The 22274-nt window shown below is 46.4% G+C and overlaps 1 protein-coding gene across 6 annotated transcripts in view; it reads left to right on the top strand.

Moving 5' to 3' along the window:
- Positions 1-22274, top strand: part of BEND3 (BEN domain containing 3) — a 47555-nt gene that overhangs the window by 19238 nt on the left and 6043 nt on the right. For 4 of the 6 annotated variants that reach the window (XM_043889754.1, XM_043889755.1, XM_043889756.1 and 1 more), the window contains one exon: positions 7192-13168. In XM_043889754.1, the coding sequence (XP_043745689.1) occupies positions 7192-9441 (2250 nt within the window). In that variant the 3' untranslated portion in view covers positions 9442-13168. Of the gene's footprint in view, positions 1-7191; positions 13169-22274 lie in introns of those variants that run through there. The other 2 variants (XR_006338306.1, XR_006338307.1) reach the window with 2 other exon arrangements.

Here is a 22274-nt window from a genome sequence, read left to right on the forward strand (position 1 = left end):
GAAGTTCGCTTTGTTCGCCTGGGTTTCCTTGTATCTTTGTTTTTAATCCTAAAGTGTGTCTGTGGTTTGTTTTTCAACTGGAGAGTGGAAAAGCCATCTCATTCAATCAGTGCAGATGTCCTGAAGACCTCCTCAGCGTCATGCACTGTGGTCCCAGCTGGAGGTTCGCCGTCATTTCCACAGCAGCCCTAGCGGATAGGCACCGTGGCCCTTCCCAGTTGAGTGAGCCTCAGAGAAGCTAGCACTCCCAAGCCTGCTTGATTTGGAACTGCCCTGAAACACTGATGACCTGAGGATTGTGGGGTGTTTGTAAGATGCTGTGAGGAGCTCCTGCTCTGATATTTGGCCATCCCAATAGTCTTTCTCTTCTCCCCTCATTTGCTTTATCCCCCCTGATTCTTATTTTTTGGGGGCATGTTAGCACATTCTTCATCCTTGCCATATACTGTCAGCAGTGTAAGGATGACCCAGAGGATTAAAGCCATGAGGGCAGAGACTGGCTTGTTCCCTTTGTCCCCAGGGCCTTGTAATATTTGTTTACTGGCTCTGTGTGGTAGACAGCTTACCCATTCCTTATCACTAGCTACACCTGGTTATTTAAGGATGATGATGATAAAGATAAACATTCTATTAGAATTGAAAAGCATCACCCCTGCCTCAGTTTTCTGGAGGTGAGTGGTGCTGCCAGCCCCCTAGGAGCCCTTTTTCATGGTCTGCCCTTGATGCCACAGTAATCCTCAATTCCCTACTCTGGAGGCATGCTGCTTTCTTGGTGTCCCAGTTTGCTGACTCCATGGGCACCATTTAGCCATTCCTCTTTTGTTGAACTGAATTCAGTGACTGCTCTTGGATTTGGAGTCCTGAAGAAGATGTTCAGTGCTGGGGGCCTCTCCGTGGCGACCCAACCCCCAAGGTGTCACTGGGTGTGGACACCTGGGGTCCCCCCTTAGTAACCTGCTCGTGCCCCACTGGTAACCTTACATCAGCTTCCTTTCGATCAGTCAGATCCTCCAGCTGAGAGAGCTGGGCATTCCTGTGTGGGTCTGAGGGCTAGCAGAAGGATGAAATGTACAATTGGATGCGGCAGAGATGCTGGTACTGCAGAGCCTGAGCTGCGTAGCAGATTTCCCATCTGGTTGGAAGATGAGCCTCGGAGAATTGGGAATGGTGTCAGCCAGACACCAGTGCCAAGTAGCACAGATTTAAAGATTTCTTGATACTCCTAGACAGCTGAGCAGAGATTTTATCAGTAGCAGCAGATGCAGCCAGCCCATCGTCACCTTGGCAGTGTTTGCGGAATTAAACGGAGCGCCGACTGGACAGAACATCGGGGTGGGCGTACCTTAGGACCTTCTCTTCGGTGCTTGTGTCCGGTTCTTTGTGGAATTGTGCATCCAAGGTCTCTGGGAGCGAGGAACATTGCCCTCTGCTGGGACTCTAACTTAATTTTTTATTCAAGCAAGTTAGCCAAAAATGTTTGTATTGATGGCAGTGTCTCTAACATGCCTGGTAGAAACTGAAATATTTTTATTAATGAGGCTGACGAGTGAGAGTTATTGGGGGGATTTCCAGTTCTGATCAACTCTGGCCTCTGCCTGCAGTAGGAATGTGGGGTAGTCAAACTACTTCTGTTTGTTTTGTTCAGTTCACCCAAAAACTTTTCTCTGTGCTTATTTCCTACTCTGAGTGTTAATGAAGGCAGATCCCCTTTAAGATCATGTACTTTTGTTGCATGGCATGTGAGTTTCTGGTAACCTCTCTCTGCATAGAATCTTATTTCAAATGTATTAGTGGAACTGCTTGTTATAAAGCCTTTACTTGTCCCTTTCCAAAATAAATTGTAATATAATTATGATTTTCTTTAATAATTGGCATTACACACTCAAATTTCTCTACATTGGTAAAACCTCATAGAAATCATAATCCATAGGACCTCCAAAATTATTTTGGTGCAGTAAAATTTAATGATGAGTTGATTGCTAAAAATCTTATTTATAATCTATAGGAATTAGCAAGAAGATTTGAATTTATTAGGGCAGTGCTTTTCAACAGTGACCCACAGTTGTAAATCCACCTTACAGAGCCATTCGGTTCACATATTTGGATTTGTATGTAAATATATAGACACAGAGAAATAGAACAAAACTTCTTGAGTGTATTTACTGTGTGAAATGCCCTCTGATATTTTCTGTTGTTTTCTTTCTTTCCTTCCTGTCTTTCACACTTCCTCCTTCCCTCCCTCTTTTATGCTGGTCTTGATCCATCAAATCAGTGTCATCATTTCTAAATGGGTCATATGACGACCCACAGTTCCAAACATGCTGCCTCAGGGGTAAAGATTTTCAACCATCTCCATTCCTTCCTTCCTTCATATTTCTGATGTGTGTAATGTGGTTTCTTTCCTTTCTTCCTTCCTTTTTAAAATTATCCTTTGCTCTCTGCCAACAGCAGAACTAAAGAACTGAAAAGAGTCTAAAACCCCACCTTGAGCTCACCTGTGCTTCTTGGACTCCTCCCAGCCCAGCCTTTAGGGCAAACAGACCTCTAAGAATTCCTTCTATGAGTGACTTACCCTGCTACACTGGAGGAAAGTTCTCTTTTTATTTACATTCTTAAGTTACTTACACCTTCCCTAACTTATGTTAGGTTCTTTAGTTCTCCCCTTTATTTAATAGTTAAGAGTAATCATTACAACTAGTTCAATAAAAAGCCCGTTGTATTGTCACTGCTCTGGCTTGGGAAGAGCACTGTTAATAATAATCGTACTATAACAGTAATATTTATTAAGCACTTTCTGTGATTCAGAAATGGGCTCAGTGCATCATGCTCATTATCTCATTAGGTGCTCATAGCTACCCTGGTACCTGAGACAAGGACCATTATATATTCCTGAGTTACACACAGGAAGCTGACATGTAAGGGGTCATGCAGAGGACCCAGCCACTCCTTTATACCTCCCTTATTTTTGTTGTTTAGTTGCTAAGTTGGGTGTGACCTTTTGTGATTCCATGGACTGTAGTCGTATTTAGATATGTGTGACTCTTTTGCAACCCCATGGAATGTACCCTACCAGGTTCTTCTGTCCATGAGGTTTTCCAGGCAAGAATACTGGAGTGGGTTGCCATTTCCTCCTCCAGGGGATCTTCTCGACCCAGGGATCGAATCGAACCCGTGTCTCCTGCATTGGCAGGCGGGTTCTTTACCACTGAGCCACCAGGGAGGCCTTATACCTCCCTACACTCATGTTATTCATGAAGCTAGTGGCCTCTTTGAACATTTTTCTTAAGCATTTATTTGAGAGCAGTAGACACTTTACCCTGCTTAACAAATGTTCAGTGAGCACTCTGTCCCAGGCACTTTGCAGGACACTGGAGATGGAGTAGGGAAGACCTGGTCCCACATGTAAGCATCTTGCAGTGTGGTGAGGGCACAGATAAGTCTCAGGGAGGAGACCCCACGGGGGAGAGGGGTGGGCAGCAGGCTCGCTCCAGCCCAGGAACCCCCTGCCCTCTGCTCACGGGCAGTAGTAGGAGCGTCAGGGATCTCTGACCCTTTATCAGGTTTCTGGCTACCTCCGTGGGATAATTAGGGCTTCCCTGGTGGCTCAGATGGTAAAGAATCTGCCTGCAATGCAGGAGACCCAAGTTCCATCCCAGGGTTGGTAAGATGCCCTGGAGAAAGGGATGGCTACCCACTCCGGTGTTCTTGACTGGAGAATTTCATGGACAGAGGAGCCTGGAGGGCTACAGTCCATGGGGTGGCAAAGAGTCAGACATAACTGAGTGAATAACACACACATACACAGGATCATTAAAACACTTGAACGAATCCTATTATTTTTCAGGTTCCTGAGAGACTAAGGTAGGTGTTCTTTTGCATGGTTGTTGTCAGCAGAGATGCAGGAGAAAAATCAACCTGTGTTTAATATGAGTCTGATGTTTCCATTCTCTAAACAAGAGGGTCTGGGGAGTTCCGTGACAGTCCAGTGGCAAGGACTCCCAGCTTCCGTGCAGGGGGCACGGGACATGAGTAGGGAGATCTGTCCGTGGTCTCTTTCCAACTCAGGCCTTTGTATTGCTCACCTGCTGCTATAGTGGCAGTCCCCCCAGAGGCTGCCTCTTTTCCCTGTTTTTTCTTTTTTTCTTTTAAGGTTGCAAGAGGAAAGCGCTTCGGGTACTGTGCCATGCTGGCATTAGCGCTGTCTGAAGGCCTATAAATGACACTGAGCCTGCCTGAATGAGATAAACCGGGGATAGACACTGCCATCCAGAGAGGCCCAGTGGCTTGTTAGAAATGCAGAGTCTCGAATCAGAATCTGTATTTTCACTAGATCTTAGGCAATTTATATGGACATTAGACTTCTAGAAGTGCTGCAATAGGTCAGGCTACACAGCCGTATTTTTCCCCAGCTTCCTAAGGAGGCACTTTCTTTTCTTGCATTTTCCAGTTGCCCAAGGCTCACACGTGTCTGTGGAAGAACCTCTTTGTGCTTCAACCCTGCCTGCTCCCCTGACACCCACCACTGCTCTCTAGTTAGCTCTTCTGCCTAAATAGGCCCTCAAAAATATATTCCAGTATACTTCGGGGTCAAATTCAACATTTGTCAAAAACAGGTTTATGACAGGAATGTAATGAACGACATATACCATTTGATATGTTTTGATGTGTACATACCAGTGGAACCACACCACAATCAAGATGAGAAACATCCATCACCTGTTACCGTGAAAGTTGCCTTGTGTCCCTTTGCATCCTTTCCCCTGCTTTCTGTCACTAAAGATGAGTTTGCCTTGTCTAGAATTTTATACGAATGGCATCCTACAGGCCTCTTTTATCTATCTGGCTTCTTTTCCTCAGCTTAATTATTTTGAGGTTCATCATGAGTACCAGGTTGGTCAGCTCTGTTTCTGAGTGGTACTCTGCTGTAAACACAGTGTATCTATATACTTGTTCATAAAAATTAGGGTTGTTTCCAGTTGGGAGCTGTTTATAAACAGGGCTGCCATGAACATCTGCATAAAAGTATTTGATCATATGCTTTCATTTTGCTTGGCAAATGAATAACTAGGAATGGAATATACTTGGATCATATGGTCCAACATATAACTTCTTAAAAAAAATACCAACTGTTTTCCAAGGTGGTTATACCATTTTATATCTACCCTAGCAGCCTATGAGAGTTCCAGTTCCTTCATGTCATCTCTATCACTCAGTATCATCTGTCTTTTTTGATTATACCCATCCTTGTGGGGAGTGATATGCTATCTCAGTGTGGTTTTAATGTCATGCATGTTCTTAAGCATCTTTTATACAGGATCTTAGTTTCCTGATCAGGGATCCAACCCATGCCCTGTGCAGTGGAAGTGTGGAGTCTTAACCACTGTACCTCCATGGAAGTCCCACTGAGCATCTTTTTTTGTGCTTATTTACCATTTATATAGCTTCTCCGAAGTGATTGTTGAAACTTAATTGGGTTATGTGTCATTGAGTTTGAGTGTTCTTTATGTAATCTGGATTCAGGTCCTTTATCAGATAAATGATATGTCTGATTTCTTCCAGTCTAGGCTTGTTTTTCATTTTTTTAAAGAAGTTTTAAATTTTGATGAAGTCCAGTTTATTAATTTGTTTTCTTATGTATTGTGCCTGTGTGTTACCTCTGAGAAGTATTTGCCTAAAACAGTGTCATAAAGGATTGCTCTTATGTTTTCTTCTAGAGGTGTTAGAATTTTAATTTGAAAGTGAAAAGTGAAAGTCGCTCAGTCATGTCCGACTCTTTGCGACCCCATCAACTATACAGTCCATGGAATTCTCCAGACCAGAATACTGGAATGGGTAGCCTTTCCCTTCTCCAGGGGGTCTTCCTAACCCAGGGATCCAACCCAGGTCTCCCACATTGCAGGTGGATTCTTCACCAAGTGAGCTACAAGGGAAGCCCAGAATTTTAAGTTAGTTTTTATTTTTACATCCATGATCCATTTTTTAGTTAATTTTTTATATGATACATATAGAATGAAAGTTTTTTTCCTTTTTTTTTTTTTTTAACACATGTATGTCCAATATTTCTAGCATCATTTGTTGAAAAGATTCTCCTTTCTCTACTGAAGCCTTTGAACCTGTGTTGAAAATCATTTGTCCATATATATGTCAGTAAACCTCTTAAACCATCCAGGGCCTAGCAATAGGGAAAACCACTAATGAAAGCAGTGAGGACTCTGGGATCCCAAATGGTCAGGGCAGTTGCCTTCTGGTATGAAGCTTGGACTCAAGCTTTGGTATCTTGGAACAGGCCCTGGGAGTACATTGAGAGTGGACCTGCAAAGTATGTCAAATGGGCAAGTTGAGGAGATAATTCCTGAAATCATTAATTCTCTCACTGTCTTCTATTGAACAAGGCTGGAGAGAGCATCAAAAGTACCTTTCTAGATGCATAGGAAAGGTGTTAATTCATTACACACAGTGGGTAATTTAGGAGCTGGGGCTTAAAACTCTTCGGCAGTTCTGATTGAGAAGGGCTGCTGGAACTAGGAGACTGAGACTTAGAAACCTGGGAGGCCTCATCACTTCACGGAATCCGCAGTTGGCTAGGCTTGGAGCAATTCTGGGCCTTTTCTGCCTGAAATAAGACATGACTCCAGGCATTGGTAGAGCTGGCAGCTGACTATGGCTCTCTAGATTCTAGTTCATCCATGCTCAGCACCGTGCATCTTGGGAGCTGTCCAGAGTAGAGAAGCCTGCTCTCCTAGAGTCTGCAAACTGGGCAGTAGGCTGCGCTTTCTGTAGATGCCGTTGGCAGGACTCCTGCCTGTCTTAGAGCAGTCAGGGCAGTGAGGTGACCTGTCCGTAGCCAGGCTGCCACAGGAGCACTTCCTGTTCCTGGGGTCTCTCTCCCATCCCTCATGGGCTCTCGCTAGGCCTCGTCAGCATCTGTGCTCGGTCTATGGACAGGAAGTTCAGGCATGGTGTCCTACAGGAATTGAAAGCCTCCAGGGTCCAGCCTGAGCCTCTCAGGGATTAGGGAGAGCAAGCAAGTTTGGCCCTGGGATGCAGGTTTGTGTTAATGGTGTGTTCTGGACCCACAGAATGGTTCCCAGGCAAGGGAAGCACTTTCTCATAGGCTCCTGAGGTTGACCTGGCTCCCTCTGTGTGTGACATAGATCAGAACCCTCACCTGGCGTACCTTTTGTCTTCCAGGCGCTCCTAGCAGGCATGCGGAACCGGGAGAACAGCTCGCCCTGCCAGGGCAACGGGGAGCCGGCAGGCCGGGGCAAGAACTTGGGCTCCGTGTGGCCAGGCGAGGAGGATCCCAGCCACGACGTGAGCACACCCTCCTACAAGAAGCCTCTGTACGGCATCTCACACAAGATCATGGAGAAGAAGAACCCTCCCTCAGGGGACATGCTCAACACCTATGAGCTCTCGGAGAAGGTGAACCCCAGCAACAGCCCCTCACCACTGCGGCTCCTGAACGAGACACAGAAGCGGGACACTGGTGGCCCTGCAGCAGCCACGGACAGCGACCCCAACATCTACTTTCTCATCCAGAAGATGTTCTACATGCTCAACACACTCTCCTCCAACATGTCGCAGCTGCATAGCAAGGTGGACCTGCTCTCCCTGGAAGTGAGCCGCATCAAGAAGCAGGTGAGCCCCACTGAGATGGTGGCCAAGTTCCAGCCGCCACCCGAGTATCAGCTCACGGCGGCCGAGCTCAAGCAGATCGTGGACCAGAGCCTTTCGGGCGGCGACCTGGCCTGCCGCCTGCTGGTGCAGCTTTTCCCAGAGCTCTTCAGCGACGTGGACTTCTCCCGGGGCTGTGGTGCCTGCGGCTTCGCGGCCAAGCGGAAGCTGGAGTCGCTGCACCTGCAGCTCATCCGGAACTACGTGGAGGTCTACTACCCGTCGGTGAAGGACACGGCCGTGTGGCAGGCCGAGTGCCTGCCCCAGCTCAACGACTTCTTCAGCCGTTTCTGGGCCCAGCGGGAGATGGAGGACAGCCAGCCCAGCGGCCAGGTGTCTGGCTTCTTCGAGGCCGAGCCTCAGGTGGACGCTGGCCACTTCCTGGACAGCAAGGAGCAGGAGGAGGCCCTGTCCCTGGACCGCAGCAGCACCATCGCCTCTGACCATGTGGTGGACACGCAGGACCTCACCGAGTTCCTGGACGAGGCCTCATCCCCCGGCGAATTCGCGGTCTTCCTTCTGCACCGGCTGTTCCCCGAGCTCTTCGACCACCGGAAGCTGGGCGAGCAGTACAGCTGCTACGGGGATGGCGGCAAGCAGGAGCTGGACCCGCAGCGGCTGCAGATCATCCGCAACTACACGGAGATCTACTTCCCCGACATGCAGGAGGAGGAGGCCTGGCTGCAGCAGTGTGCCCAGCGCATCAACGACGAGCTGGAGGGCCTGGGGCTGGACGCGGGCAGCGAGGGCGAGCCCCCGCGAGATGACTGCTACGACTCATGCAGCCTGCCCGATGACATCTCCGTGGTCAAGGTGGAAGACAGCTTCGAGGGCGAGCGGCCCGGCCGGCGGTCCAAGAAGATCTGGCTGGTGCCCATCGACTTCGACAAGCTGGAGATCCCGCAGCCTGACTTCGAAGTGCCGGGCGCCGACTGCCTGCTGAGCAAGGAGCAGCTGCGCAGCATCTACGAGAGCAGCTTGTCCATCGGCAACTTTGCCTCGCGCCTGCTGGTGCACCTGTTCCCGGAGCTCTTCACCCACGAGAACCTGCGCAAGCAGTACAACTGCAGCGGCTCCCTGGGCAAGAAGCAGCTGGACCCGTCCCGTATCAAGCTCATCCGCCACTACGTGCAGCTGCTCTACCCACGGGCCAAGAATGACCGTGTCTGGACACTGGAGTTCGTGGGCAAGCTGGACGAGCGCTGCCGGCGCCGGGACACGGAGCAGCGGCGCTCCTACCAGCAGCAGCGCAAGGTCCACGTGCCGGGCCCTGAGTGCAGGGACCTGGCCAGCTATGCAATCAACCCCGAGCGGTTCCGGGAGGAATTTGAGGGGCCCCCGCTGCCCCCCGAAAGGAGCAGCAAGGACTTCTGCAAGATCCCCCTGGACGAGCTGGTGGTGCCCTCGCCCGACTTCCCGGTGCCTTCGCCGTACCTGCTGTCCGACAAGGAAGTGCGCGAGATCGTGCAGCAGAGCCTGTCCGTGGGCAACTTCGCCGCGCGGCTGCTCGTCCGGCTCTTCCCAGAACTCTTCACCGCCGAGAACCTGCGGCTGCAGTACAACCACTCCGGGGCCTGCAACAAGAAGCAGCTGGACCCCACACGCTTGCGGCTCATCCGCCACTACGTGGAGGCCGTGTACCCGGTGGAGAAGATGGAGGAGGTGTGGCACTACGAATGTATCCCGAGCATCGACGAACGCTGCCGCCGCCCCAACAGAAAGAAATGCGACATCCTGAAGAAAGCCAAGAAGGTGGAGAAGTGAGGGGTGCGTGGGGCACTGAGCGTCGCCCCCTCCCCCCCACCACCACGAGCCCGAGCCGCGTCCACAGCCGCGCACCTTATATCGGCGCGGCGGGGCCTGCTGCATTTGCACACGCGCTCGCCCAGCCGGCCACGGCCACGACAAAGAAGCCTCGCATTTGGTCTCTTGTACTTACGACTTTTGTCCTGTGTTCCTGGTGATGCAGCCAGAGTCTGGGGAGAGCAGAGCTGCGAGGGCAGAGGGGCCTCAGGAGTCAGGGTTCCCTCTCCTCGGCAGCGTCCTCCCGGTCCCCTCACTATTTGAAATGCAAATCAAACAACCTTCTTGTTCCTCTTCCCACATTTTACATCTTCCATTTTTATAAAAAAAAAATTTTTTTTTTTAAATTAAAAAGAAACCCTTTTTGAGAAAATCATTGGGCTCTGTGGAGGCCATTTTACTCAAAAAATTTTTTTTTTTAATATTTGAGATGAAGTACTGTAAGATGACTTCAGTCACTGGGAATTTTTTTTTAAGATGGTTTCAGATATATGAAATTTTTAGAAGTGCCATGTTCATGCATGATGGCTGATGGCTTCAGGTGGCATAGAGACGGATTTTACTGACCTTGTCTTTTATTAGTACATCGGATTCTGGAAGAGTCAGGACGCCTCTTGGATGGCAGTGAAGGGGATGGAGTAGTTCGGTGTCCTTTCTGACCACAGTCAGTGGCACTCTCCCCCCCACTGTGGTGCCGAGGAAGGGGCTATGGGGACGGCCTGGCCTGGCCTGTCTCACTGCTGCGCCAGTAAGAATGTTGTGCTCACCCTGTAGACGAGAACACTGGATGGTGATGACGGTGATATGAATGTAGATAGATGTGGAAACACGTCACAATGTCTTCATTTGAGCTGTGTCCTTCCACTGCCCTCTTTCCTTCCTATACAAGGATGCTGGTTAGAGGGACAAACACATTTCCTCGGAAAACTGTGTGTGGATATTTGGCTTCTTGTTTAAGGATGGGCCCCATTGGGCTCACCAAGAACTGTTTACTTTGCGTGTGTGTATTTGTATAAAACCCAGGTTCTGGGAGCTGTATGGTGGCTTCACCACACCTCAGTGTCGGCTCCTGCAGTCAGTACACACCCTTGTTCCTCAGGGCCGGGCCTGAACCATGGGCTCTCTTGAGGATACCTGGTGTTGGAAGGACACAGGCCATCTGAAACAGGGCTCCCGTATCCCTTTCCGGGGTCCACTCAGAGCTTTCCCTTTGGGCCCCCAGAAGGTCCTGCTCTCCTACATCTGGCCGGTCCCTCGGCCTCAGGATGAGAGACCTCTTTTCTCTTCCCTGGTTGGGAAGGTCACACTGCTCCAGGCCAGTGGCATGCTCTCCAGGATTCCAACCAGGAAACTCCCCAACAGGTAAAGTCCTTAATGTAAAAACAATACTTTTACCTACCTGACTTTGGGGGCTAGTGCCTAAGAGGGAAAGGGAACAGTCTAAACCAATACATCATACCAGAAAGCTAGAAAATAAATTGATGAATCACACAGGGTAGTCATAAAACCCTTGTGGAATGTTAATTTAATAACCTAATGGCTTAATATTTTGCTACCTTAAAATGCAGAAATAATAGAAACAATCTGTGAATTCTCTTCATACAGATAAGGACTTCAGCTTTAGTGACTGTATGATGGAACTTTGCCTGCACTCACAGCCTTTTTTTTTTTTTTTAATGACAGGATTCTGAGCAGTGTGAAGTTGCCGATCTAACTTTGGTAAATTTGCTTTTAAATGTCATTTACAGATTATTTCCGTTGTAACTGCGGACCTAAATTATTACAGTTTGGAAACACACAGGGACTTAATGACTCTCTCTCACCCACCCACATACATGTGTACAAACACATTTCTTAGTAAAAAACTGAAGTGAGATGAAGGGGACCGACATGAATAACAAGCTCAACCTCTTTGTGCCTGGAAAGGAGGAGGACTGGAGCAGCCGGAGACTCACTTCCCCCTCTCCTGGGCCTTTCTCTATGCCTTAGTCTCTCCAGCACACAAATGCATGCCTGCGTGCATGTGCGTGCACACACCCAAAGATGGCAGTGGCTCTCTCCCTCACCAGTCCTGCGGGTGGGAGGGTGCTGTGGAATTTGTTCTGGTCTCTAGGATGTATCCAAGAGGATTCCAAGCCATGTGAAAATTGCCCTGCTTTCTAGAGGGTGGAATGTGACCCTGCAACTTCAGAAGCACAATCATTTAATAATTTTTTTTTTTAATCATCCTGTCTACCCACAATAGAGACGTCAACAGGTTCTAGGAATTAAATATATCTCTTTATAACCTAGAGCATGTTCAGTTTTTGGAAACCGTGTTTTGATGGTTTCTTTAATACTTTTCCTGCATGGGGCTTCTTCCCCCAAATCTCAGAGTCCCTTCCAGTGAAGAGAGGTGGACGCTCTCTGTGTGAGCTGTATCTTGTCTCTCTGGACTGACTCACCAGGAACCACCTGCAGGCCCTGTGTCTGTGTGGTGTCCTCAGCCTCCAGCCATACAGGTGGGCTCCAGGGGCTTTTTTTTTTTTTTACATGAAGCAATAGAATTATAAAATATCTAAATTTTTTTCAAAATTTAATGTTTTCCATAAAATCTGTTGGCAAAACCCCTACTCCCTCCGCATCTAAATTCTTTGATTTTTGTTAATACTTGTTTGTGTTTGGGGAATTTTTTTCTCCCTCACATCCAGAAGTAGCACAGACACATTCTGATGTTGAGTAAAATAGCACGTCACAATAGGTGGTAGTGTCCCTTGTTTTTCTGTTAGTGAGTTTTAAAAGAATGTACGAAGATAGTCATGAATGTACTGAGTGTTCTAACCCTGCTTCCGTTCACTTTGGCTGTGTCTCCATGACAACACAGGTTTGACAGGGAATAAAATTGTACCCGGTGTCATGGGTGTTAGTGTGCCCCTCCCCCTCAGTGTTGGACCCCACCCTTCCTTGCTTTTTAAGTTTGGTGGGAGGGGGTACCACATCAGCAGCAATCATCAACCAACCAATGGGATCTACTTAGTGGTAAGCAGATTAACTGTTTAAATGCTAAGAGTCACTGGCCTGACCACACCATAGTATGGCCACTTGGGTTCCTGCAGACATGGCTTCATTTTCCACCTTTGCCCCAAATGTTTACTTCTTGCCTGATCGAGGAGGAGGGTCTCGAGACCTCAGATTGGAGGCCATTGAGCTCTTAACCCTGCCTCACCATGGAGAGAGATGCTATGAAGTGGTGGGACTTCCCTGGTGGTCCAGTGGTTACCACTCCGTGCTTCCGCTGCAGGGGGGCACGGCTTCTATCCCTGGTCAGGGAACTAAGATCTCACATGCTATAGGGCAAAAAAAGAAAAGAAGTGGTCCCTGGGCCAAGGGACTCTTAATGTCATTCAGAGATACGTGTCTCTTGTAGATCCAGCCTTAATGTTTTTCTGACATCCTAGTGATAGCAGACCCTGCGCAAAGTGGATATCAGAGTTAATACTGTGAGGAGACAAAATAATGAGAATAGTTTTACCAAAGATAATGAAACATTGCATAATGTCTGCATTTTACCATTGATTTGAGTGCACCCTTAGAAAACTGAATGTAACAAAAACCCAGGACATTTTTTGGAAATTGTATGCTCTCTAGCAACTGTGTGAATTTTTATACAAGCACTGTTTTATGAGTTACATAAAATGTTATAAAAATACGGTCTCTTAACATCTTCTTTTCTTAGGGCAGAGGTCTCTGGGAACGTATGGGTCTATTTGTCTGCGTGGGGCTTCACCACCCGCTCCCAGGGGAGGGCAGGGGCACTCGGGGAACCACGGCTTCTCGGGCTTCCACACTCTGGGTGTCGGGGTGCAGTCTGTCACAGCTGAATGACTGAGACGTCACCAAATAAGTCCTAGCGCATTTCTTACACAAACCGCTTCCCAGCCATGCAGTAGAGGCACAACTGACCTTCCCTTCCCTGGTTGGCTGCCAGACCCGCCCTGTTGCCAAACTGGAGGAGTTTCAGCTCACTCTTTCTTTTCCACTTTGGATTAAATGGGATTTAGTTTCTCAAGGCAAACCTGTTATTAACTGATAACAAAAGGATGCATGTTCTTCTCTTGCCTCATTGGCGAATTATAAATCACAGTAATATTTCTTAGTAAAAATAATATCAAGCTACCAAGCATTTTTTAGCCCTGGGGGTCACGTGGTGTAGGGTGCGTCGTGGCCTGTGACTGGAGCGCGCTTCCCACAGTGAGCGAGCGAGCGAGCGAGCTCTCGGCCCGGAGCGCGCACACCTGTGCGGGCAGCCGTGCGCAGGTCAGGGCTGGTGGGGACTGGAGCCTGATTTACTCCATAAGCAAGCTGAAACAAGACTTGAAGGCGAATTTCTTTAGATCCTTTCTGGCCGTATGTATCTTTGTTTTCGACCAGAAGGAAAAAAAAAAAGTCCGGTTCTTCAGCTGCCTCTAAGGTGGTGGGTCCATCCGCGAGTAAGACGGCGTGCGGCCGCCCCCGTCCGCCGCATGGCCTGGTCCACTGAGCTCACTGGCATCTGTTCGCCTCAGCCTGCACGGGAACGGTGAGGTGGGTGAGGTGACCGTCCCTGAGGGTAAGGTCAGTGCCCTCATTAGAGCGGCGTGTAAACGGGGAGCCTTTCTGGCCAGGCTTGTTTGCAGAGGCTCTGGCCAGTGTCAACATTGGGTGCCTCATCTGCGGTGTGGGGGCTGCGGGCCTGCCCGCCAGGAGGTCTCACCCCTCCACCCCTGCTGCCCCGGCTGAGGAGAAGGAAGTGAAAACAAAGAGGAATCTGAGGAGTGTGATGATGACCCGGGGCTTCGGTCGTTTTGACTAAACCTCTTTAGAGACAGGCTCAATAAAAAGCTGAGCTCTTTGCTGTTGCTGTCTTGCAAATAACGGTAATAGAGAATTTCAGTGGGCTTACTTGTAAAAGCCAGTTCTCCGAAATAAGAACTCCATACCAGATTATTCTGATTATTGGAATGGTGAGATGCAGTGGACACTGAACTTCCAAAGAAATCTAAAATCCCCAAACCAGTTATGGGAAAGACACGAACATTCATCGCCCACTTGCTTGGATGGCAATGTTGGGCCTACCTGAGTGTATACCGCATGCCAGGCACACTGCTGAGAGTTTCTCCTGGATCATAGCTGGTGAGGATCTCAGAAGCCCTGTGAGGTAAGTTCCCTAATTAAGCCTGTTAAAGCTAAGGCCCTGAAAAGTATGTGTACCATCTCATTTAATTCTTGTAAAAACTCCGTGTCTTGGGCAATGTTGCTGTTTCCGTTTTGTGGTGAGGAAGCAGGAAGTGGTCCACACAAACTGCGGTGCCAAGATTTGAGTCTGCCTGTGTGTGCACCACACCATCTCAGAAGCTAAACACCCCCTGAGCCGCATGCAATATAAAACACAGAGGTTCAGACCTGAAACTAGTTTGTCTGATTTTAGATATGGGTGCTGGCTCTCACATTGCCCTGGGTGAGATAATTGTGGCCATTTGTGGACAGACATGTTCTGGTAAGAGTAAATTTTTTGAGATTATGAAAGTAATTGCCACGGATCGGATTCCTCAGGAGCAGAGTCTGAGACTAGGGTTTTTGTGCAGTTGATTGAGGACCTGCTTCCAGGAGAAAAGGTGCGCGAGAAGCAGAACGGGGCCAGGGAAGGCCAGAAGCAAGAGTGTGGTCTCTGCAGTCCAGGCTCATTGCCATCCACTGTGAGGCCCTAAAACATGAACTGTTTTGTAGAATTAGTACCAGCTGAAGCAAAGGGGCCAGTTGGTCATTGAGGTCTCCGTCAGGGAAGGGGTAGTTGGCCTGGCAGGGTGGCTCCCTCTGCCAAGGGCAGTGTTCCAGAAGGGCCATTGTGAGTGGTTAGCTGGCCCTCAACAGTGAGGGAGTGGGTGTGCCAGCAAAGGGGATCTGGGTGGGACTCCAACAGCATCCATTAAGGGGCAGACCCACCAGATTTCACATTTAACCAGGTCATGGGGCCCCATCTGCCAGAGGTTCTCAGTCTGTTGGAACCTGAATTCTCACGGTGGGCCCTGAGAATCTGAATTTCTAGGAAGTTCCCCCCTCTAATGAGATGGTGCCTGGTGTTGATGTCCAAAGGCTGCAGAAACATGTAATTTCAAAAAATACACTGTGTACATCCCAGAAATGGAAAGCTTTACACTTAGTAGAGCTAGATCTGAGCTGAGCTAAGTGGTTTCCTATTGTGTTCAAATAGAATTGACTTTTTAAAAATTACAAACTATAAGTTTGTTAATGAGGGGGTCCTTAATACTATGAAACCAGGGTGACTGGTCCTTGGTGGAGTCATCGGGGAAAACTTCCCCAAGGAACTGGATGGCTAGCCTAGATTTGAGAATGAGGAATTAACTAGGTGAAAAGTTCAGCATGCAAACAAGCTTTGGGGTGCAAGAAGAACCTCTTAGGAAACAATTAAAGGAGGCCAATGAAGGCTGGAACTAGAGGAGGAGGAGTTTCGTGAAGCTGCAGAAGCAGTCCGGGGCTGAAGGACTTTGTCTTCACTGAATTGCCCTTGGATCAGTAAGAAAAGAAAAAACCCTTCACCTGTTCTGAATAGGGAGGGGAATACTCAGTTCTGATACATTCGTATTGAACTCTGCCTCCTCTGCCCAGCAAGGCTCCCCTCCTCCGCTGGTGTTCTAGTCACCTTGCCATCACGTAGCTTTCAGGTCAATGGAAAGAGGCAGCTTTACAAATGTTTCAGCATCAGGGCCAAATGTGGTGGCTGGTGCCAGAACATTTCTGCAGAGGGAAGCCTGTCTGTTGACTTTATTTTAAGGAGTGGAAATTTGTTCATCCTTCTAAAGTGTGTAGTCCAGATGGTGAACATGTCTTCAGCAGAGGTTGAGAACGTGGAATGCCATATCTTCTCCTTCCAGGGTCTCCTGCAGTGTGACAGCTGTGTATTCAGAAGTGACAGTGGGGCCCCAAATTACAGGGAGTTCTGTTTTCCGTAAGAGCTCCCATTTCCTGAGCGCCTGCAGTGGGTCAGGAATGTGCTAGGGATGTGACATACGTTATTCCATTTATTCCTCACAGAAACCCGGTGGGATAGATATTTGTATTCCCCACCCTACAGATGGGGATGCTTTTAGAGATTAATTTGGTCAAAGTCACATGGCTGGCAGAGCCGGGGGCCTCTAATGATGGCCAGGCCGACTCCAAAGTTTGTGCTCTTGATTTCCATGCTGCCACTTGTGTAGCTATGCAGAGTAAATCTGTTTGTCTGTCTGCCTGGTGGTCCCCCATCATTTAACTTGGGGTTTTGCTGACTGTTCACAGTCTCTGAGCTCCTGGATCTGCCCCAGTCAGAGTATCGGACTCGGGAAACCTCTCAGTGCCACAGGAGATAGAACAAGGAATGCAGTTAAGAATCACCTCTACCTCTAAAAGAAGTTCATTCATTTAGCAAAAATATTTGTAACACCTGCTATCTCCTGAGCACAGTTCCATGATTCAAACAAGTCTCATTAGTTCGTAGGTAAGAAGCCTGTTTGAGCTTGGAGAGAAGGTTCTGATCGTTAATGGCACAAAACCTAATGTCTCTTGCCTTCAGTTGATTTTCAAGATGCACATGGGTTTAAGCAGACTGAGGACCTTGGCTCTGCCCCATGTAGACAGCTGAGACCGTGGCAGGAGGCACAGCTGCCGGAATGCAGGTTCCTGACTCTCCTGGCTCTCAGGGCTGAGACAGAGTTGCTAAGTATTTATTTCCGACATGATGTATTAAACCCAGATCTCCCCACTGTATCTGATTAGCTGAAATCTCAGTGCAGGCACAGTGTCAGGCATGACAAGGCATATACTTCGGCATATGGTGGTGCCTGCCTTGTCTTCACGTAATTAATACTATTTTCTTGAATCCAAAGAGTTGGCAGCTATTATTGTAGCCTCACTTTTATCTTATGTGAGAATCAAAAGTTAAGGGATTTTCTCCTACAATCCTAAAGAAAATTCCCTACACATTCTGTGGGGAAGTATCTAAGTAACCCCTCTGAGTGGGGTTCCAGAAATGGGCTTTACCAGTACAGATCTCTAAACAGAACTTGCCCATTTTAGACACATGCTATTCTACTTTGAAGTCTTTAGGCTTTCACTTGTCCACCTTGGGGAAGGTCTCCCTAGGTTTAAGAAAAAAGTCCCAGCATCAAAGTTCCACTGAATGCTGTTGACCTCTCTACAAGGGAATCAAGTGCATTGTGAGTGATCCTGCCCTCAGGATCTTGCAAAATTGTTGACTTTCACCATTCTTCTTTTGATGTGCCTGATCTGTTAACTAAAACCAAACAACGACAACAAAAAAAACCCCAAAACTTGAAACAAAAAAAAAGGGCCAGCAAGTGTATCTTTGAGGGGAGAGATGAATGGCAGTCTCAGAGAGTTTTGTCCAATTTCAGAGCCCTCAGAGAAATGCTAAACACACATTGGGCAGTAGCAGGTACCAAAAGGCAGAAGCACAGGCAGAAGCACTCTTAAGAAGAGTGTATGGAGAAGGAAATGGCAACCCACTCCAGTAATCTTGCCTGGAAAACTCCATGGACAGAGGAGCCTGGCAGGCTACAGTCCGTGGGATCACAAGAGTCAGACACGACTTAGCGACTAAACCATCCACCACTACAAAGTGAATATATGCCTAAAGATAATGTGTGAAAAGGATATTTGCCATATACTAGCTAGTTTTTTGGTGGGAGGGTGGGAGTCAAGGAAGACTTGGGGTTATTTTTTCATCAACTTCTGTTTTATACTTATTTATAATGGCCATTATTTTTACTAATACTGTAAAACTATGAAAATGAATAAAATACTATAAGTTAAAAAAAAAAAGAAAAGTGTATGTCAGACTATTAATACATCTTTTTACCCTCATAATTAGACTAGCAGAAATCAGAAAGCTGGGTCATGCCAGGGGCTAAGTGAGGCTGTGCGTCTTTAGTCACTTTGGGTGTCACTGGTGAGAGGCGCAGATGTCCTGAAGAAGAAACAGTGCTGTGTTTTTTGTGGTGAAGGGAGTCAGATGGGAGAATGTCACTGGGAGAGTGGGTGGGCAAAATGTAGTCGATGCTCTTCTGTATTTATTAGGCAGCAAAGGAGTGAGAAGCGATGGATCATCTGCACCTAGAGTGCCATGGATGGATCTGAGTGGAGAAAGTAAGACACAAAATGAAATATATTGTAATGTCACTTATGAAACATAAATATATGTGCACAAAACAACAAAGCACGTTTCACAAGAATGGAAACAAAAAGATATACATTAAACACATCCGAATGATTGGCTAAGGTAAGGGATGAGGACATGTGAGAACAAGAGAAGAGAAACAGTAACTTGAAAGAACTTGGAGGGTGGGGACTGCTGCCCCAGCATCTCCCAGTGGAAATTCTTATAGGTGCACCTCTCCATTCCACCCAGGGGTGTGTTGGTAAATGTGTGACACTTCGCTCTCCAAGGGAAAAAAAATCAGTCCTGGTTCATGGTGTTTGCTGATTGCCAAGGTGAAATTCCTCCTACCGTGGTTGATTTTTAAGCCAACCCTGTGACTCATGAAAGCATTTTGGGAGATGCTCACATTCTGCTTTTTGCAGTCTGTTGAATGGAGTTTTTACTGTCTCAAGATGGTCAATAAGCTGCCTGATAATTCTGGCAGTAACTTTTAGAAAACCAAAATATATACAACGAAGATAAGGCAGGACTTTAGTAGAGTGTCATTTTATTTGCCTCCTATATGTTGCACACCCTGTAAGAAAGTTTATAGAACATGTACCACCTTCCTAAAGGAAATCTGTCTTCTTTTTAGTTTCTTGAAAAATGGAAGTTTCTACCCCCCTAATCATTATTGATCAAATAAACTATGACCTAAAAATTTCTCCCCAAATGTCTACTTTTATCCCCAAAATGCTAAAGAAGAAAAATAATGATGATGAAACTATTGCCCAGCCATCTATATAATTTTCCATGATAGGTAGTAAATGCTATTTGGCAGAGAATTGCAATTAGCAGTACATTTCCCAGAGGAGAGCTATTTCTTTGAAAGGATTAACCATTACTGGTAAAAGGGCTAGATGGGTCTTTACAAAATAGTCATAATTTTAGATTGTTCATCTTTTAAAAACTGCAAACATGCTCTAGAAGCATTTTCAGACTTTGCTGAGAAAGCCAGACCTATTTTAAAATTTTTGTTCTATTTTTACATTGAAGTATAGTTGATTTACAATACTGTGTTAGTTTCTGATATGCAGCAAACTGATTCGGATCTATATATGTGTGTATACACACACACACACACACACTTTTTCAGATTCTTTCCCATTAGATACTGAATATACTTCCCACGCTATTCAGTAAATCCTTGTTGTTTATGTATAGCAGAGCATATCTGTTAATCCCATACTCTTAATTTATTCCCCACTTCGGTAACCATAAGTTTGTTTTCTATATCTGTGAGTCTGTTTCTGTTTTGTAAATTTGTATTATTTCTTAGATTCCACATACAAATTATATAGTATTTGTCTTTCTCTTACTTCATGTAGTATGATAATCTCTAGGTCCATCCATGTTGCTGCAAATGGCAATATTCCCTCCTTTTTATATATATACCACCTCTTTATTTGTTCATCTGTTGATTGGCACTCGGGTTGTTTCCATGGATTGGCTATTGTAAATAATGCTGCTTTGAACTTAGGGGTCCATGTATCTTTTTGAATTAGTTGTCTTTTCTGGATATATGCCCAGGTGTGGGATTGCTGGATCAGATGGTAACTCTAGTTTTTAAAGGAACCTCTATACTGTTTTCCATAGTAGCTGTACCAATTTACATTTCCACCAACAGTGTTGGAGGGTTTCCATCTCTCCACACCCTCTCCAGCACTTGTAACTTGTAGTCTTTTTGATGATAGCTGTTCTGACCTGTGTGAGGTGATATCTCATTGTAGTTTTGATTTGCATTTCTCTAATAATTAGCGAAATGCAAATCAAAACTACAAACTAAGATCATGGCATCTGGTCCCATCACCTCATGGGAAATAGATGGGGAGACAGTGGAAATAGTGTCAGACTTTATTTTTTTTGGCTCCAAAATCACTGCAGATGGTGACTGCAGCCATGAAATTAAAAGACGCTTACTCCTTGGAAGGAAAGTTATGACCAACCTAGATAGCATATTAAAAAGCAGAAACATTACTTTGCCAACAAAGGTCCGTCTGGTCAAGGCTATGGTTTTTCCAGTGGTCATGTATGGATGTGAGAGTTGGACTGTGAAGAAAGCTGAGCGCCGAAAAATGGATGCTTTTAAATTATGGTGCTGGAGAAGACTCTTGAGAGTCCCTTGGACTGCAAGGAGATCCAACCAGTCCATCCTAAAGGAGATCAGTCCTGGGTGTTCATTGGAAGGACTGATGCTGAAGCTGAAACTCCAATATTTTGTCCACCTCATGTGAAGAGTTGACTCCTTGGAAAAGACCGTGATGCTGGGAGGGATTGGGGGCAGGAGGAGAAGGGGATGACAGAGGATGAGATGGCTGGATGGCATCACCGACTCGATATGCAGGCATGAGTTTGAGTAAACTCCGGGAGTGTGTGATGGACAGGGAGGCCTGGCGTGCTGCAGTTCATGGGGTCGCAAAGAGACGGACATGACTGAGCGACTGAACTGAACTGAATAATTAGCAGTTTTGAGCATCTTTTCATGTGCCAGTTGACCATCTGTGTCTTTGGAGAAATACCTGTTTAGGTCTTCTGCCCATTTTTTGGCTAGATTTTTTTTTTTTAATTATTATTGAGTTGTATGAGCTGTTTGAGAATTAGGCCCTTGTCGGTCATATCATTTGCAAATATTGTCTCCCATTCTGGAGGTTGTCTTTTCATTTTATGGATTTCTTTGCTTGTAAGTTTGCAAAAGCTTATAAGTTTGATTAGGTCCCTTTTATTTTTGCTTTTATTTCTATTGAGAAAACATTGGTACGATTTATGTCAGAGAATATTTTGCCTATCCTCTCTTCTAGGAGTTCTGTGGTGTCTTATATGTCTTATATTTAAGTCTTTAAACCATTCTATTTTTGTATATGGTATGAGGGTGTGTTTTAACTTCACTACTACCTTGTTGAATTCATTTATCAGTTGTATGTTTGAAGTCTTAGGGTTTTCTATAGAGTATCATGTCATCTGCATATAGTGACAATTTTACTTCTTCCCTTCTGATTTGGAGTACCTTTTATTTTTCTTTTCTGATTGCTGTGAAAGCCAGATCTATTGGAGCAAAAATTCTTGACACCTCATTAGAGCAGGATATCTCAGCCTCAGCACCATTGACATTTGAGGTCTGGAGACTATCTGTATGCTATAGGATGTTTAGTATCACTGGTCTCTACCCACTAGATACCCATCCTACCCCCTCAGTTGTGACAGACAAAAATATCTCCAGGCATTGCCAGATGTCCCCAGGGTGCAGAATCACACAGGGTTGAGATGCACTGCATTAGAAACATCCATATCTTTTCATCATGTTGGTCACATTTTCACTGAGGAGGCCTTGCCAAGTTGGCATTATAAAGCAGCTATCTTAGAGTGGGCTGCAAGAGTTCCATAAATCTTTATGAATTGCTTTTGTTTCTGCTCTTTTATAAATATGTTCCAAGTCCCTTATGCTATAGATAACTATGAGAGATCAGTTTTTGACACCTGCTATGACCAAATCAACATTCTCTATCACCAGACATCTTTTTTCTTAATTTTAATTTGCAAAAACAGAGAAGCCTGGAATGGGGCA

Source organism: Cervus elaphus, chromosome 28 (genome assembly GCF_910594005.1).
Source record: "Cervus elaphus chromosome 28, mCerEla1.1, whole genome shotgun sequence".
In the NCBI taxonomy this organism is placed as follows: Eukaryota; Metazoa; Chordata; class Mammalia; order Artiodactyla; family Cervidae; genus Cervus; species Cervus elaphus.